The following is an 18,315-nucleotide window of genomic DNA, read 5'->3' on the forward strand; positions in this document are numbered from 1 at the left end:
TCATATTTCTACATTCCATTTTTTTACTATTAAAACAAATCAATATTATCGTAATAAAATCAATACACAAATTTCAAAATAAATTATCACACCTTCTTATTTAATTTATGTTTGTTTTATTTATGCAAAAATTGAAAACTCGAAAGTATTGGGTCACAATCATTTTAATTGCCATCCATTGGATCCTCTACCGGCGGGAGAATTGGTTGGTGGCTGACCAGAGAAGCATTTCTGGCTACATTTAAGGCTCCAGCGCTGGAAGGCGTTGCTAGTACCGCCAACGGACCAACGACACTTGTTGCAATGAATTGAATCCTTCTCCGCTGGGAGGCAATCAAACGCATTCCTCCTCTATCATATGCATTTTGAAATTACTCTGTGCAGCCTGTCGATCTACTTCCGGTTGGAGGATTGACTTACTGGCACTACTGGCAGGATCCTAGGCTGGGAGGTGCCAATTCCGCAGTTGTGAAGTTGATGAGTTGGCTTCTAATCCGCTGAGAGATGATTAAACGAAGTCCATCTCTGCCTTAAAAAATACTTTACATTGCTGATCGAAAGCAACAAATCAAAACAAACGTTTTGGTTGCTATGATTCTCGACGCTGTATTGTGATCCCAAAATCGTCGTGTGCGTCGCGTCAGCGTTTTAGAACTAAACGTCGGCGTTGACAGCTGACGCGACGCGACGATCGACGCTGTATTGTGTTTCAGCCTTTAGTCAAATGTGAACTGAATGATGCAACTACATTTATGTTCATGTTGACATTCATAGGGTACACCTGTCAAAAATTGGACCGAGTATGTACTACCAAATCCGAAAAGCAAATCGGCAATTGATGCTCACAGTCTTGCACCGAAAGAACACCAAATAAAAGTTAAACGATTTTCGCTCAACCATCAAACGGGGTGGAGAAAAAAAACGGTCCCTTGGTGGGTGGAAGAGATGATTCTTCATCTTTATTTCCACCCCACTAAAAGCACATAAGTCAAGCCAAAGTGTCGGTTGCTCGAAGTAGCCCGTAGGGGAGAGCCGCAGACGAGAAACGGGGAAATGTTCAATGAAAAATTCATAAACCACCCCACCCACCCATCAGAACAATCGGGGGCACAAACAAGCTCGCACAGCAAATGCACACGCACCATCATCGAGCGGTTCCTAAAATAGTAAAAAAAAGCGGAGATCTTTTGTGCCTCCCTCGAGTGAGGGTGAGAAAAATGTCTTATCTTGCGGCTAGTTTGATTGTGTGCATGTGTGTGTGTAAGAGGGTGTTCGGAGACGCACTTTTCTTTTATTGTTTATCAAAACAATTGCCAAGATGACGGACGGCTATTGCCGCTTGTGGCTGCTGCCAATATACGTAGGAATATCGCAAGATGCTGCGTGCTGATAAGCTGGTGGTAAATTTATACACAGATTTGTATGTCAAAGAGAGGGGTGCTTCGGCCATTCTTCATTCGGTTTTGTTGCGCGAGACTGCTGGGAGATGGGTTTAGGGCCTGTTTTTTGCCCTTGTTATAAAGATGCCAACGATATCGGGGTGTCCTTTCTCTGGTTTTCTGCGCTGGTGAGTTTGAATAAATGAGGATTTAATACGTTCCGACTCTGACTCGGGGAGGAAGTGGCCGGTTGTTTAGCGTGCTTGATAACCTTTTGACGTGACTGAGCATTATAACGATCGGGAATTGATGTGCGATGAAATTAATTTGGCAAAAATTATGGCACTGTTTATTTATAAACGAAGAGCCGTTGACTACATGCTACCGAATAGAATCGAGCTACTTGGATGCTTTAATAAAGACGCTGTGCAGTATAATGAATACGACATACTTTCTTAGAACAAGTTTACTTGTGTTGGAAAGAAGTGGTAGAAATTTTAACACTCGTTGCAGCAAAACTTTACCATGTAAAAATGTTTTCAAGATCTTTGAGCGTTGAATTTTTCTACAGCACCGTTTCTATTTCAGCCGTATGTGATAGAAATACTGCTACTTTCGCATCTCAGCATGCGTGTTGTTAAAAAAAAACTTGAAGGCTGCAGAACTTGAAAATGTTTTTGCATGATAAAGTTTTCAAAATGTGCTAAAAGTGCCAAAACTTCTACCACTTTTTCCCAACACGAGTTAACTAGCATATTTTCCAATAAATAGAAACAAACAAAATTCTTTATTAATGTTTAAAAAAGTTCTTTCCTATAAAGTTATGTCACAACCGCATTCCAAAGATTGTCACTCACCGGAAAATTGGCTTTTTTAATCGTAAGCTGAATAACCGAGCCGGCTTCCTTCCTTTCTCGAAATTTACTAGTATTTGAAGTACCAATTCCGTTCACCCGCCGCGTCGTATAGGAAGATGCTTGCTGGACTCCGGAAGTCCGCTTTCACTATTCCCTCTAAGACTTACGATCTCAACCCCAGGCAGGAGGACGTTGTCGTTTGCCGGCAACCGATTTCTCATAACCAACATTTACAACCGCTGCAGCTGAAGATTCATCGTCGTTTTAGGGATTTCCTGACGGATCTATTCGGTCGGAAGGACGGCGTGGATACGCGTGTGTGATTCCTATGTAGGCAATTCGGAAGCTAGAGCGTGTAAGGCATGAAATTTATTGCGCTCGCGGCGCAGCAGATGGGACTGCGTTGCTGATTCATGAGCAAACGCGTTACGCGCGGTGGGTGAGCAAGAATTTATTAACTGTCTAATCATTCGTGAGTTTCCACCATGGATGGACTCGCCCATGATGGCCCAGCAAACCGGATGTGAGTGCAGCTTCCGATTAACTTCCTTCGGAAGTTGCAGCAGCTACAAAACAGTGTGTCCCCGGATGGACGGCATACATTCATACATCACCGGGTGGATAATTTATTCGTGGCAGCAGCAGGTCACTGAGATATGCGAGCAATTTCCTGGTGAGCCTTTGTTTCAGTGCAGTTACTAGTACAAAATATTAGAACAGTGAGCGACATTTTCAAATGAGATTAATTTTTCCTACTTTTCCAATTCTTTATTCGTAAACTATTTATTTTTTAGGGTTTAAGGAGCCAAACCCATTTTGTTTACTTGTATCTAGTTCAACAAACTTGTTTATACATATCTAGAATACTTGGCAGGAAGTCCATTACAAAGTTCATTTTAAATGCTGAAATCAAAATTTTCAAGTGATTTTAACTCTGGGTTTACGGAGCACGCCATAAGGTGTTTGGAATTTAATTCAACAAATACATAAAAACAAAGTTCCTAGGGTAATTCCCTCTAACTGATTTTTCATCTTTCAACAGGACATATATTCTCTTGTATGTTTGTTGTCATGTTTTGTTCATTCTTAAAAAATCTAAGATTGAAGCTTTAATTTTGTCATTTGAGGCCGTTGGGATCAAAGGGATATAAGTGCATAAAAGCTTATACCCTTTGGCCCTTTATACCCGCTTATAAATTGATGTGTTTGGCCATTTTCCATATATGTTTTGAGAATTTGGACTTTTCTATTAAATGTAAAAGTATGTATGTATGTATGTATGTATGTTTGACCCACCAGTGGCTGGTAGGTCTTTCGACCCGAGTCGGTACGGAAAGTCTCGATCGCACATTCAAGTATTGTTCATTGGCTGGCTTAAACCCACAATCCATTGTATATCAGTTTTCCGCTCGTTTGATGCCCTGTCCTACCCCCTCTCATCCCCAAGAATAGAGTCAAGCTATTTCAAATATATAATGAATAGAAAGTCACACATTTGTACATATTTTTTCGTCCTACCTTTCAACCAACTGCACTGCGCTTATCTCACTGTTCTCACCCCCAACTTTGACTTGATAATAATTAACTAACCATATCCTTAACCTGAACTTTAGTTTGTAACTGACAAGCTCACGTACTCCTTGCTATAAACATTAAATAATTAACAGATTACGTTTTTGATTACCAAAAAACAACGGAAGCTAGAAAAATGATACCAATAAAAAAAATTAATAGTAAGCTTACAACAATTAACGATTTCCAATTTCCTGTAACCTGGACATTTGGACTGTTCACACATATCTTCATTATTTAAAATTCAATGCATATTTTTGAAGCAAACTTAATGTCTATTTTATAACTACTAGCTGACTGTCCTTCAGTAACGCATTGATTTTCTAACAATAACAGCAATCAATACATTGACCACATTCACGCGCACGCAGCCCTCACAAAAGAAATTGAAATGAATAAAAAAATTGTTATTATTTAAAAAAAAAAATGTGATGTGAAATTATAATAAAAGAAAAACTCTTTAACTATGTAATTTGGATTTCTGCATCGAGTATTTTAACGGTCAAAGCAATCGATGACTGTTACGATTACACCTCCTGCTGGAAAAAAATAAAAACATTCAAAATTCCTCGGTCGTGGAAACCAAAACTCTGATCATCACTATTTGCACAACCTCAAAAAAAATTGTAGTCTATTCTTCCTTTTGGCAATCTGGTTTTTCTACCGGTACTGTGTAAAGTATGGCATTGGTATTTATAATAATGAATAAGAAAGACTCACAATACCGACCCGTGGAAAGGCTGTTACACAGAATATGACCAAAATCCACATATTCAAGCGTTAAAAATGTAAAAAAGCAAAGCAGCAAAAGCCATAGGAGAGTGAAGGTATAGAAAAAAAAAAGAATCGGGAAGCTCTCACCGGGGTTTCCTGTTCTTGTGGTCTAATCCGTCTGCCGTCCACCGAATTGTGACATCCATGTTTGGTGCACGTTCAACTTACCTGCCAAAAAAATCACTACAATATCATTCAATTCCACTCCATACATCATTTCCTATAAACACGAAAAAAAAAATTCGTTTTCTTGCCAATTCCGCTTTCACTTTCTCAAACCATTAGAACAAAACTTTAAAAATTGCAGAGCAACAAAAAGACAGAAAAACGCGTCCGCACCCGAGCAAGGCCTACTTGAAACTCCTTTTCAATCAAATGTATAAGTATGTAAAAAAATCTAAAAATCCGAAAAAAATCATCAAATATAGTTTGGAATGTGAAGAACCGTTTCATTAACTCAAACTAGACCATTCTGTTACTTATAACCCTTTGGCTCTGAAAACCTGATTTATTCTGTAGTTGTTGATACTAACTTATCTCTGGTTCTGACTAGGGTGAGTGCTCCTACTTTGGACCTAGAGCCTACTTTAGTCCTAAAATGCCGAAAATTGTAAATAATTCATTTTACGAGCATAGTATAAATATACTTCTATGCTCACAATGAACTCTTATTCTTCCTGAATCTTACCATACCGCTTTTTGCCATAAAAAGTCTATCTAATAAAATGTTCAACGTTTTTGAAAATGTACCTCCTCATCACTGCCGTGATATGACGAAGTGACGTATATCCATTTTTTTCGATTTTGACTTTTTGACGCTATTGTGTGCGTTTTTCTATGAGCTATCAAATGCTTTCAACAAATCTAGAAAATATCAAACAGTTTTTGAGAAAATCGATAAAAACGAATCGCCAAAAGTGCGATTTATACACCGAAGTGACGTATATCCATGCGTTTTTGAAAGTGATACAGAACAATTTCAATAAGCCGTATAATTTACAGGCGACATTCCTCAGATTTGTAAAAAATCATATTTTAACATGACAATCGGTTTAGAATAAAATAAAAAAGCCAACCCCCCCCCCCCCCCCCCTAAAGGGTTCTCAAACAAAGAAGTTGTCGAGCCTTTTTGATAAATAAAATTTGAATGCAAACTTCGACATCTACATTAATTAAAAAAAATCGAGGAATTATTTAACATTTGTAGAACAAAACTAATTCTTAATTAATTTTGCGTTGTTTTTGTTACAAAGAAATTTGTTTGTGGTAAGTTTGTTTGTCAAGCAACAATATTGTGCTGTATCTTTGACAATTTTCATTGAAAAATCTTGAAATTTGGTCCAATGAACCTCATTTTCTACCCGGCACCATTTTTGATCACGTTCATTGATTTTAACGAAACTTGGCCTGGTACTAGATCAAACATTTTTACATCTTTGGACCAAATTTCAAGATTTTCCAATGAAAATTGTCAAAGATACAGCACATTTAATGAAGCAATTCCGAATTTCCCTTTTTTTACGGGAATAGCTGTATCTTTGTTTCCAGTCATTGAAAAGACATCAAATTTCGTAGAGCGTTAATTAGATAGTTAAACTAAATTGTGTGAAAACTTCATTAAAAAATATCAACCGAGAGAGAAATGGCAGCTTGTCAAAGTTGGAAGTGGGTACGCCGCTTCGCGCAAATTCATTCTTTTTTGAACGCAACTGTATGTCAATTTTCATCTAAATCCAATGTAAAACATTATGAGTCATCTACAAATCTGACATTTGTCTTCTTTCCTGGTAATAATTAGCACCCACTTATACCAAATTTCAGTTCTCTAGGTCTTATCTTAACGCTAAAACTAGGGCTGAGAGGGCAATTGAGGTCAAATAAAAAAAAACTCACAAACGAACAAACGGAAATTGTTTTTTATGTACAAAGAAACACATACCTTGAGAAGTTTCTCCGACAGCATCACTAAAATTTTCTTACTCAGTCGAATACAATTTAAGAAGATCCAACGCACTGGCCATTTTAACCCTCCAAAGCCGTTCGGGTCAATATGACCCGAAGCGCACATTTCAAACATCTTTATCATCATTCCAATATACTGATGAACTGGTAGTTTTGACAGACCAAGTATGTTCTATGAAAATAATGATCAAATTAACGCCAAAAAACTAAAATTTGATTTTTAAAAATCGGATCATTGAGAAATGAAATACAGCTAAGCAAAGCCAAAACTGGATTTCTTTTTTTTAAAGTAAGACTTTTTTCTACCGGAAATTCTGTCATAGCGGTAAAAACTTTCATTGGACCCCAACATATCTATACATTGTCGGATAGATGGATTCTTGACAATTTCAAACATCAATGAAATAATTAAATACAGAAAAGCTGTCAGAAGTTATGAGTATTTTAAAAATAAAATCTATTTTTCAGACTTTTAACTTTCTGAACCAGTTTCTGAAAACCTGGTAATACATATCGACTTCATTTTGAAATGTTGAGTAATAAGAATAAATTACCTACACAATGAATATGATATCATCAAAATCGGTCAACATTTACAGCCAGGAGAACGAAATCAAATTACAACTCATATTTCCCCGAAACGGATATTTAGCGAACGGCTTTGGAAGGTTAACTAAGAACGAAATTTGTTCCAACTGCACGAAAAGACTAAGGCATGGGTGGCCAAACCATGGCCCGCGGGCCACATGTGGCCCGCGACCAACTTTTTGTGGCCCGCGAAGCTTATTTTGGAAAAGCCATGTTCTAAGAATTGATCGAGTTTCTTGGTCTGCGTATATCATTTGGAAAATTATATCTTAATCTACTCTATCTAAATTCAAAACAAAGATATGAAAATCCTTTAGTGATATAAGTCAAAGGGGTAAATGTTGTGTTTGGCCTTTTGCCGTACATTTTTCGAACATTGGCAATTTTCTTTCGAACGTAAAAGAATGCGAATAAAATTTTGAAAATTTTAAAAATCAATGTGGAGAATCGTTTGGCATTATTTGCTCAAAATTGATTATTTTTGAACTGCTTTTGGCTCTGTGGGCCTCATATAATTTTACGAGAAAGGTTACCATCACTGTATAAAAAAAATTACAATCACAATTTTTAAATTGTCACATTATCTGTAAATTCCATTACACATCCATCACGGCAATGGTATAAAGAGCATTCAAGCGGACTCTAGTTTTGATATTGAGGAGTTTAGATAGCCTCTGAAAAATGGTAAGATCGTATCAAAATCGTCTAAAAATCAAAAAAAACCACCGAAGCATATCAACATGATGATTAACATTATACATTTACAAAAAATTTCGACCATTCGTAATATCTATTTCAACAACGTCGTTCATCCATCCAAATTTAATAACTTTTGCAAATTACGTAAAACATCGTAAGTTTGCTATGTAAATTGCTGAGCTTTAACAGAAAAGGGTATATTTATGGAAATTTAACCAAATCCAAATATATTTTAATTGGCATCTTGCTCTGTATTTATGAACATCAATAATGAAAAACTAGTCAGAATTTACAGTTGTGTAGTAAAATTCAACTAGAACCGGTTTGGTACTGACAAATCTCTCAGAAGAACGACTTTTTTAACCAAAATTTACGATTGAAAAATGTGCAATGATTAAAAAAAAGACTCAAATTCGTATCCATTCTGTTCATAGAAGGCTTCCCAAATTCACTTGTCAAACCGAGACATTGAAAATATTGGAAAGAGTTGGATTGAGTACTTTGAAAAATATATATATAAGATATAACTAGAGTTCGTCGATTAAATTTTTCTTTTAATCGTCAAAAGCTTGTAAACGCTTCTTTTTTTCAACAATATGATTCTGCGTTTTTCATTTGTCTATCAAATTTTTCTAAGGAGAACGGTAAACTTCAAAACTTTGGAAAATGTGCGTTAATTTTATTTTTTTTGGTAGACCATAAAATTGACTTTTTGTCCATTGCAGTAACGCCATTAGACATTTCTGGGATTGTTAAACCGATGAGATTTTAAATGCCTTGAAAAGATTGACATACATACAAAAAATAAGAGGGATAATTCATATCTTATTGCGTAATATTTATACTATTTTTTCAAATAAAGCAAAATTTGTAAAAATATGCAAGTAACAAAAACAACTTATTAAGATGAATCTATACTAAAGTTGTATAAAATATACTAAAGAGTTTTCCGGGGCTATTTTCATCTAAAAACCTGAGGAAATCCGAGCATTTGATTTCTAAATTGTCGACCGATACTCAAGGTAAGATCAAAAGTAAATCAATAAAAATAAAAACTTGAAAAAGTCTATCAAACGCAGCAGATTTTAAATCGTATTTTAGGCTTCTACAAAACCTTTCATGATATTTTTCAGTTCGATTTGGCAAAAAAGAAGAATAAATCCGAGCATTTTTCAATAAAATCCGGGTAACCAAGCCAGGCCGGACTTTTCGTAAATTTTGTTTTAAATATCTGGGCAAACCCGGATAAAACCGGGCAATCTGGCAAGCTTAATCTCCACTTTACTGTTACCTAAGCAAGTTTTTTTTTTATTGCGCTTTAAAAATTTGTTTTTTAATACTCCAGAAAAATTGTTTTTTAGGCCCGCCTGCAAATCTCATTTCTAAAATTTGGCCCGCCTGTTGAAAATGTTGGCCACCCATGGACTAAGGATAAACGTCACTCCGACGGAGAATCGTCTAATCAAAACGAACGTTTATACGCCGAACTGACGCATATCCATTTGAAGTAATTATACGAATTTTACGCAAAATAAAGAGTTGTGTTTCAAAAGACTGCATTTGTCATCTATCTATGCATAAATTCTACAGATCACAATTTATGAAAAGTCTCAGATTAACGAATAAAGAGGAAAAAGAGAAAATCGCTTTTATTCGCTTAAATCAAACAGCTCAATCAGTGGGGCGCTTAGTGGAAAACTTTAGTAAATAAGGAAAATCAGTTTTTTTACATTCCAAGCGAAAGTTTAAAAGGTAATTTCTTTCACTGAGCATACTACCTATTTCTCCAAAAAATAAATGAAAATAAATGGAAAACCCGGAATATTTTTAATGGGTTCATATATAGGAGACTATCGAATTTGATGTTCCATTTTTAGACCTGACATCAACAAAACTTTGTTTCAATATCAACAAATCAACAAAGGTGCAAATTTTTGATTGGGGCATAATTCAGAACCAATTTTGAACATTACTTGTATTTTGTTAGCTTTACGCAAATAAACTACAAGTACCAAAGTAAACACCAACAAACTTCAGCTATTGTTGTGCTGATAGAGCTGGCGGGAAGTGAAAGTCTTTGAAATATTCTCAACAGAAATTTAAGTGGTTTTATTATTCAAAAGCTGTATTACTTGTTTATGATAATATTTGATTAAAGATTACATTTTTAATGAGTTTGTAGATTAATTTAAAAAAAAAACGTGCACATAACTTGAGTCGCAAAAGTTTTCCAATACTACACTATTTTGATGTAGGTTGTGAACTACATCAAACGATGTAAAATAAATTTCATCAACAGACAGTAGACAAATTCGAGCACGATGATAGTTTAGAGCTTTTAATGTACCTGAATGTTTTGATATTTGTTTAATTTTACATAAACTATGTAATTGTTTCCGTTTTTTTTTACTTGGAAGTCAACTTTAAGACTCCGTTTTTAGATATAGATTTGCAAAAATATGAGGATCAAGAAATTGAATGTGAATACAACTGAGCAATTATATGTACAGCAATTATATGTACTATGGGTATCGGGTGAAAGGGCTAAACTAGTAGAAGTATAATTATGCTTTCAAACACCATCTTGAAATCCAAGATGGCGGCTTCCACTGAATTTTAAAACTCTGCAAATGACTAAAGACCGCACGAAAGCTTTACAATATTTGTATTCGCTGAAAGGGCTTAACCTTTTGTGTTGTCAAAATCGAAAGACTTTTTTCTCAACTTTGTTTTTCTTAGTACTACATTTTTTTTATCATGTTTGCGATGCATTTGGCACTTTTCGTGTTTTGTTTATAGTTTTTGTTTTTTTTTGCCATATTTGCTATTTATGTCATTATATTATGTCTATCATGTGCCAAAATCGGATGTTGCCAAAAACGATCGGGGTCTGTATTGTGGTTGTTTTATACGATTTTCAGTCACTAACTGCATTCCACTCGTTTAACCCTTTAACCCAAAACCCATATTTTGGGCGTTTCATGCTATTTTCAATCATTTACAGCATTTTAAAGTTCAGTTGAGGCCACCATCTTGGATTTCAAAATGGCGTCGGAAAGGAAAAATTCGACTTCTTCTTGTTTAGCCCTTTCACCCAATACCCATATAGCGGAGGTTTAGTGTGATTTTTTGACATTTACAGCATTTTAAGTTAAGCGACAGCCGGCATCGTGGATTTCATGATGGCATCAAATAGTGAAACTTCATAGAAGAGATTTTTAAAATTTGCATTTGCCGATCAATATTTTTTCTATTCACACGATGGAATCATATATGCTGTCAATTTCGATAAAACCTGTAATTGTGGCAACGCGAAACTCAACTCAGAGTTCATCATCCAAGCTTCTGCTATTCGCCACTATGGTTTTAATGGCAGCAACGTCGTTCACAACTAGCAGCAGATAGAAAGAGAATTGTATACAAAATGGAAAGAGCTCATCAAAATTTATTTTCGCCACCAAAACTGAACGTGCCCAGCTTGCTACGATCCTCCTCGACCTGGATGTGCTCCTCAACTCGAAACAAATTGATTCACCTGACGAAAACTCCTTTATTGAATACCTTTTCGAGGCAAAACCACAGTGGCTCTGAAAACTCTTTTCAATTTCACCCACTTTCTCCAATAACAGGCCTCTCTCCTAACTCGCATCTTGAAGCATCTTGGAAAATCCACTCGAAATGAAAATCAGCCATCTTGCTTCCTTAACGATAATTCTGTCCTCCATCACACGCGAATTCAATTAATGGTGCTTTTCCGAGTCACACAGCTATTTTCCAAACACACTGATTTGCTTTCCCTGAATTCGGATAAAACATTAGAAAACCGCACCAATTCTTCATCAAAACAAAGCAATACACACATTCGGAATCAGACGAACGATAAAAATGAACCGTACCGCACGGAGTCCCACAGACAACTGACTTCCGGTAATTTGAAGTTTTCAAAGATTTTTTTTTATTTTATTTTAACTCAAAACCAACACACATAAGGCGTCGTACACAAATTACGTAACGCATATAGGGGGGAGAGGGGGGTTGAGTCTGCGTTACTTGCTGTTACATAGGGGGGAGGGGGGGGGGGGTTACTTGGTTCAGTTACGTAACAAATTAATGGAAAAAAACATAAAGAAAAGAACTTTAATTTCCTTTTTTCTGTCGAGCAAATCTACGCACCCCTTGTTCAAAGCGTCAATGGTGGTTAAGTTTGATTCAGAAAAACCGCACTGCGCGAATGAAACGAAGTGAGCTTTGCTGTTATGTTTATTTTACTGTCACGTCATCGACTGCAGCTCATTCAGTGTTTATGTGCAGTGTAACTCAAATCAAATAAATTTTTGTGTACTTTTACTTTAAATTTCAAAATTGAATATGGAGTGGGGGGGGGGGGTATTTAGCGTTACGTTACTATAGAAGGGGTTCATATCAAACGTTACTTATTGTTACATAGGGGGGAGAGGGGGTCTAAATTCTAGATTTTTTGCGTTACGTAATTTGTGTACGACGCCTAACTTATCAAAAATGTGTTAAAATGTGAATTCTAATTCAAATATGTGCTATTTATCCTGAGTGCGTCCTGTTTCGACATCTTAATCGAGAACTGTCCGTTTAGTTTTATGACGGGTTAATAATCAAGCACTGAGTGCTATTATAGAACATGCAAAAGAAAACTTGGAGCAAACTTCTAAGTTTGTGTTTTATTATAGTTTAAACATAGCACTTACTCTTTCAAAACAACTAAAACAGAATGTTTAATAAATGCTTTATAAGCATTTTCAAAACTATCTGAAAACGTATGGTAGAAACAAAATTAGAAGCATTTTGCATGACAATAATTAAACCGTCATAGAATGAGCTGCACAAAAAAAAGGCATTAATAAACCATAATAAAACTTCCTAATGGTAGTTGGTTTAATCTGTGTTACTTGGGAAAAACTTTTGAAACTTCAATACCAGTTTGACACCGGGAAAACTATGTGTCTGTCAATCACCGACCGATCTGTCGAAGTCATCGGCGCTAGGCAGCGTTGCAAAAAGGCCAATTCAAAATCGAAAGACAAAAAAAAAAAACATTTGGACAGGTATGTAGCTAGGCCCACTAGCAGGCCTCTAAGTAGGTACTCACATTATGCAGCTTGAAGTACAGGCCACAGGCGTTGCAAACTGGTTCCCCGCTCTGGTTCCTCCGCCACAGGGTCGTGGTCGTCGTTTTGCAGTTGGCACACGACGTTCCTGCGCGTCGGGCGGCACTTTGTAGTGACTGAAATGGAAGAATGAGCGAAGGAATGAATTAAAACCAATACACTAAGTAATGAGAGGATTAGATCTTTTTAGTATTTAGGTAGGTAGGGGTGCATTCCACTCTTTGTGTGTCAAATAGTTTCAGAAGCGTGGGTTGCTAGATCAGTTTTTTTTAGTGCGTGTGCATATTTTGATTATGGAGAAATTCAAGAAATATATGATCCTCGGCTGGCATCGTCAGCATTTCCTCGCTCATTTAAATCGGGTGGTGGGTAACTTGAACATTTCAAATGTTAAACGGGCTGTCAGCTCGAATCTTGTTAGTTTGTCCGCTCATTCGTCCATCCGTTAGATTCCATCCGTGGAATTGGTCGAAATAGAGTAAGCGGTTTCATGAATTATTGCCGTTAAACTACCTTCACACCTTTGGTTTTGGGGCCTCGCCGGACGAGTCCGGATCCATCAATACCTGAAAACAACAACTGTCAACGGAGGTGTTATTAATTGGCTTTTATCGAAAAGCTTGGCCAAACACCAGTCCAGTCCAGTCCGGCAACAAACGGATCGATTCCTTCCCAATGACCGAAAAATCGCGGCTGCCCCGTCACAGCACCACATCATCGCAGTCCTCTCTCTTAATTAGGAGAAGAATCTGGGACCGAAAATCGGATCAGTTAACTGGTTTCGATTTGCTCGGACACTGTTGCTGCTGCCATGTTACTTCATCCTCCGTCCTTTCGTCTCACAATTTCCCTTCCTTCCTAACCAAACAAAATACAACCTAAAAAGCCATCAACAGACGGAGAAGACCAAATGATTAATTCCGAATTAAAACAATCCAAATCCATCTTCATCCCCGTGGCTGATGCCGGACAGAGGCAGGATCGCCAAATGAATGACTGGTTGTGTTGCGTTGCGTTGCTTGTTGGGTTCCTGTTGTTGTCATTTGAAGTTCAGTGTCAAAGTTTCTGTTCGGAAAGCGCGCGCGCGCACTCGGACTAGGCCAAAAACGGTGGATCAAAATTAATTGGATTGCGTTCGGATTTCTACTTCTTTGCTTCGTATCTCTGATTTATTTCTCTTCCGAGGTCCGAAAGGCTGCTGGGCTCATTTGGGAAGGAAGGGACTGGCTCGGGTTCATTCATGCCAGCCAGCGGACGACAAGATTGTCATTCGAGCGCTACTTCTGTGAATAAGACAGTCAATCAGCCAGATACTTAATAGCGTGGGATCAGATTGATCACGATAAGTTGAGAATGCAAAATCTCTCAAAATCATTGCCAATGTAAGAAATTTTTTTGTAATTTTTTGTGAAATTTTGTCATTTTTGTCATTTTTGTCATTTTTGTCATTTTTGTCATTTTTGTCATTTTTGTCATTTTTGTCATTTTTTGTCATTTTTTGTCATTTTTTGTCATTTTTGTCATTTTTGTCATTTTTGTCATTTTTGTCATTTTTGTCATTTTTGTCATTTTTGTCATTTTTGTCATTTTTTGTCATTTTTGTCATTTTTTGTCATTTTTGTCATTTTTGTCATTTTTGTCATTTTTGTCATTTTTGTCATTTTTGTCATTTTTGTCATTTTTGTCATTTTTGTCATTTTTGTCATTTTTGTCATTTTTGTCATTTTTGTCATTTTTGTCATTTTTGTCATTTTTGTCATTTTTGTCATTTTTGTCATTTTTGTCATTTTTGTCATTTTTGTCATTTTTGTCATTTTTGTCATTTTTGTCATTTTTGTCATTTTTGTCATTTTTGTCATTTTTGTCATTTTTGTCATTTTTGTCATTTTTGTCATTTTTGTCATTTTTGTCATTTTTGTCATTTTTGTCATTTTTGTCATTTTTGTCATTTTTGTCATTTTTGTCATTTTTGTCATTTTTGTCATTTTTGTCATTTTTGTCATTTTTGTCATTTTTGTCATTTTTGTCATTTTTGTCATTTTTGTCATTTTTGTCATTTTTTTCATTTTTGTAATTTTTTCATTTTTGTCTTTTTTGTCATTTTTGTCATTTTTTCATTTTTGTCTTTTTTGTCATTTTTGTCATTTTTATCATTTTTGCCATTTTTGTCATTTTTGTCAGTATTATTTATTTTTATTCCTTATTTCGTTTTTTTTTGCAATATTATCTTTTGTCAATTCATTTACTAATTCTTTGCAATTTTTCTTCTTTTATTTAAATTTGTTTGTTATATAATGTTAAAAATTGTTACATGTCATCGCGTGATGAAGTTTCCTACTTGCAATGCGTTTTTGTTATATTTTAATTCTTTTCATTATTTATTGTATCACCCTCGTGGGGAAATTTACTAACCCCCTAGTAAAAATGTAAGTTTGAAATGCCTTATAAACATTCAAATGGTTAAAATGTTGTTTGGAGCGAGTAGTGATTTATTTAAATGCAAATTCTTGCACATTTTGTACACAAAACCAATCCGAAAATCAATCGGATTTGAGATCAATGCCAATAAATAAAAAAAAAATCTCCTCCAAACTCCCGCAAATTAAATTGTAACCTTTCCCGGGAGAAAAGTGTCACTGGAAGAGTTCCTCGAATTTCGACCTACAAGTGGGCCAACCGGAATGACCTACGCAATCGAGGAAAAGACAGTCACAGCACTGCCCAGAAGAACCAGAAAACGAGCAAGAGTTCAAAGCAATTCCACACTCGGGTCCAGTCCAGATGGAAGCAGCAGAAAACGGTCATCCAGCCTCGGAGAAACAGGGCTCGTCTCTGTAGCGTTGTTCTCGGCTTATCCAATCCCGAAACGAACCGGAGATGTGGAACGTCGTCGACGACAACGACGACGTCGAAGGAATTCCTGGAATTATTACATGAAGATTTATTTCCAGTACGTGCTTTCCACGAATCGGCGCGCTATGGATGGTCCCGCTTTTTCAGAGCTGGACTTCGAAGAGAAACAAAAAAAAAACGACGTAACGTTAGTGGAAAGCCTGGCCTGAGCATCCCAGAAAAAGCAAGACCCATTGACCATTCTACGTTTCTTTCAATGCCATCGAGTTGGTACATCGAGTCAATCAGTTAATTCTGGATGAGCAAAGATTTGTTGGTTCTGTGTTAGTACCTACTGATTTCCTCTGCGGAGCGCGTGGGGTTAGATCACCGAGAGAAAAAAAACACATGCAAGCAATCGCTTCGAATGATTTTAATCCCAACTTCACGGGATCCGTCGAGATGAGCCACTTTTTTGAATTAGAAGACAGTCCGAAAAAAAAATTGAACCACCATCATCGCTGTGACGGGATGTGATTTGAATTTCTATTGATGCTCGGCGCGGGATTCCTGCGCAGGTTCTCTGGAGGATTTTAGAACATCCCGGGTAGGGAAGGATGATATCGTTTTGTTGGTGGTTCCCTTTTTTGTTTGTGCTTGTCATGCTTGTCGTTGATCGATCGGAGGCTAATCGGTTTTGGGTTCGACACGCGTATTGTGGCCATTTTCGGGCTTTGATTTTGATATTCTTTAATGAAACTGTTGTGTGAAAAACGTGATTAGCTAGAGAACTTTTATTGGAATTCATCTTCGGTTATTCAAATTTGAAATGAAAAAATATTCTTGTGTTGCTCCGAAAAGCTAACGAGATTATTCAGGCAAATATTGAATACATAATTGAAAAGACTGTTTCACAAAATTCATTAAAAAAATCCAACGATAAAAATGTGTTAAACGGAAAAAGTTGAAGACTACATTTTCATTCCTGAGACACACAACAACAACACACAACAAAACGTTTTAATACTTACAAAGTTTCTTCAATAACAGGCAATTAACATTTGTTCGTATGTTTAGAAACGAATTTAAGGCCATGCCCTAATCAAGATGAGTAGGCGATGCAGCGATGGTTTGTTGGTATTGCACGTGTTTTTGTTTTGCTCCGTTGCGGTGAAAATATTTTTTTTTAAAGTTTAAGTAATTTCTTATTGTAAAATTGTGATCTTTTCTTAAATTAGTGGATAATGCATAGTGATCCACCCGCCCCGATTCTCCGTTGATTTCGTCCACTTCCAGTAGGCACAATGATTCGCTAAAAGAGGAAACACAGTTGCTTCTTAAACAATTGGTGAGTTCGTTCCATTATCCTTCTCATTCATTTATTCTGAACTGATGTTGCAATCAGGGAGTTACTACCTCAAAATTTTTAGGGGTCTACAAAATTTGAAAATTTTAAAACACCATTTATTAATTTACGAAGAGACGTGAGGTGATTCCTCGGAATTTGAGGGGTGTGCAGAGAAGTTTTTTTTCTACATCAACCTACTTTTTCAACTTAAGAAGTGCAATGTCGGGAACATGTTCGGGTTTTATTTATAAATTTGTGGTGGAATTACTATAATGATTTGAAAACAAGTGTCTGGAAGAAAAGTGAAAGGCGCGTAATAATTACATCAGAAATCGTCGTACAAACAAGGGGATTCTTTCAATTATGATGTGCATTTGAACCCGACTGGTTCCCGAGCAGACTTTGATGCCCAAATCGAAAGCAAACTGAAGCCAAAATGAGGCGTCAAAAGCAAAATGAGAGCATAATTTGATTTCAGTTTTTAGACGATAGCAAAAAAAGCATCATTATGGTGTCAACCATTTTTGTTTGATAGCACACGGAGATCATATTAAGCTATCAACAGCAAGCTGTTAGCATAATTAGTAGTAGACTTTATCAGATAGCAAAACAAGCTATCAACCGGGTTTAATTTTTTATCAACAGAGTGAAAGGTGAAATCAAAATGATATCATTTCCTGATGTCAAATAACAAATTATAAAAGATTTTTGTAACGGTGCTTCAAATTTATATAAAATAACAAAATCACACAAAAGTAATTAACGGAAAATGCATTTTAGGTTTTTTCCTGCACATACAATGTTTATTTACAGTTATTTAGGTTTTTCTAAATCATGATTAAACATGCCGCTCTCTCTGAGAAATTTTAATTCAGTGTAGTAGAATAAAACAAAATCCATCTTAAATATTATATAATGATATTGACCTTCATTTGGTGAGCTTCAGTTAAAGTAATTTTTTTTAACATTTCAGCACCACCCGAGCAGACAACTTACAAAACCTAAAACAAACGATAATCTATCTGCAAAAATTTTTACCTTGTGAAAGGAGAATGAATTTAGGTACGTACAAAAATGATGGATTCAAAAAAGAGCGCAGCGTTTTATGAATCTTCAATACAAAGGTTGCATCATTTATAAATTTTAAAACAAGAACTAAACCA

General features: G+C 36.1%; 1 protein-coding gene across 1 annotated transcript in view; it reads right to left on the reverse strand.

The window, feature by feature from the left end:
- LOC129738301 (GATA-binding factor C-like) overlaps positions 1-18,315 on the reverse strand; it is a 578,622-nt gene that overhangs the window by 23,114 nt on the left and 537,193 nt on the right. Inside the window, exon 5 of the mRNA XM_055729485.1 lies at positions 12,954-13,088. Coding sequence (XP_055585460.1) covers positions 12,954-13,088 — 135 coding nt within the window. The remainder of the gene's footprint in view (positions 1-12,953; positions 13,089-18,315) is intronic.

This window comes from Uranotaenia lowii, chromosome 1, assembly GCF_029784155.1.
Source record: "Uranotaenia lowii strain MFRU-FL chromosome 1, ASM2978415v1, whole genome shotgun sequence".
Classification (NCBI taxonomy): domain Eukaryota; kingdom Metazoa; phylum Arthropoda; class Insecta; order Diptera; family Culicidae; genus Uranotaenia; species Uranotaenia lowii.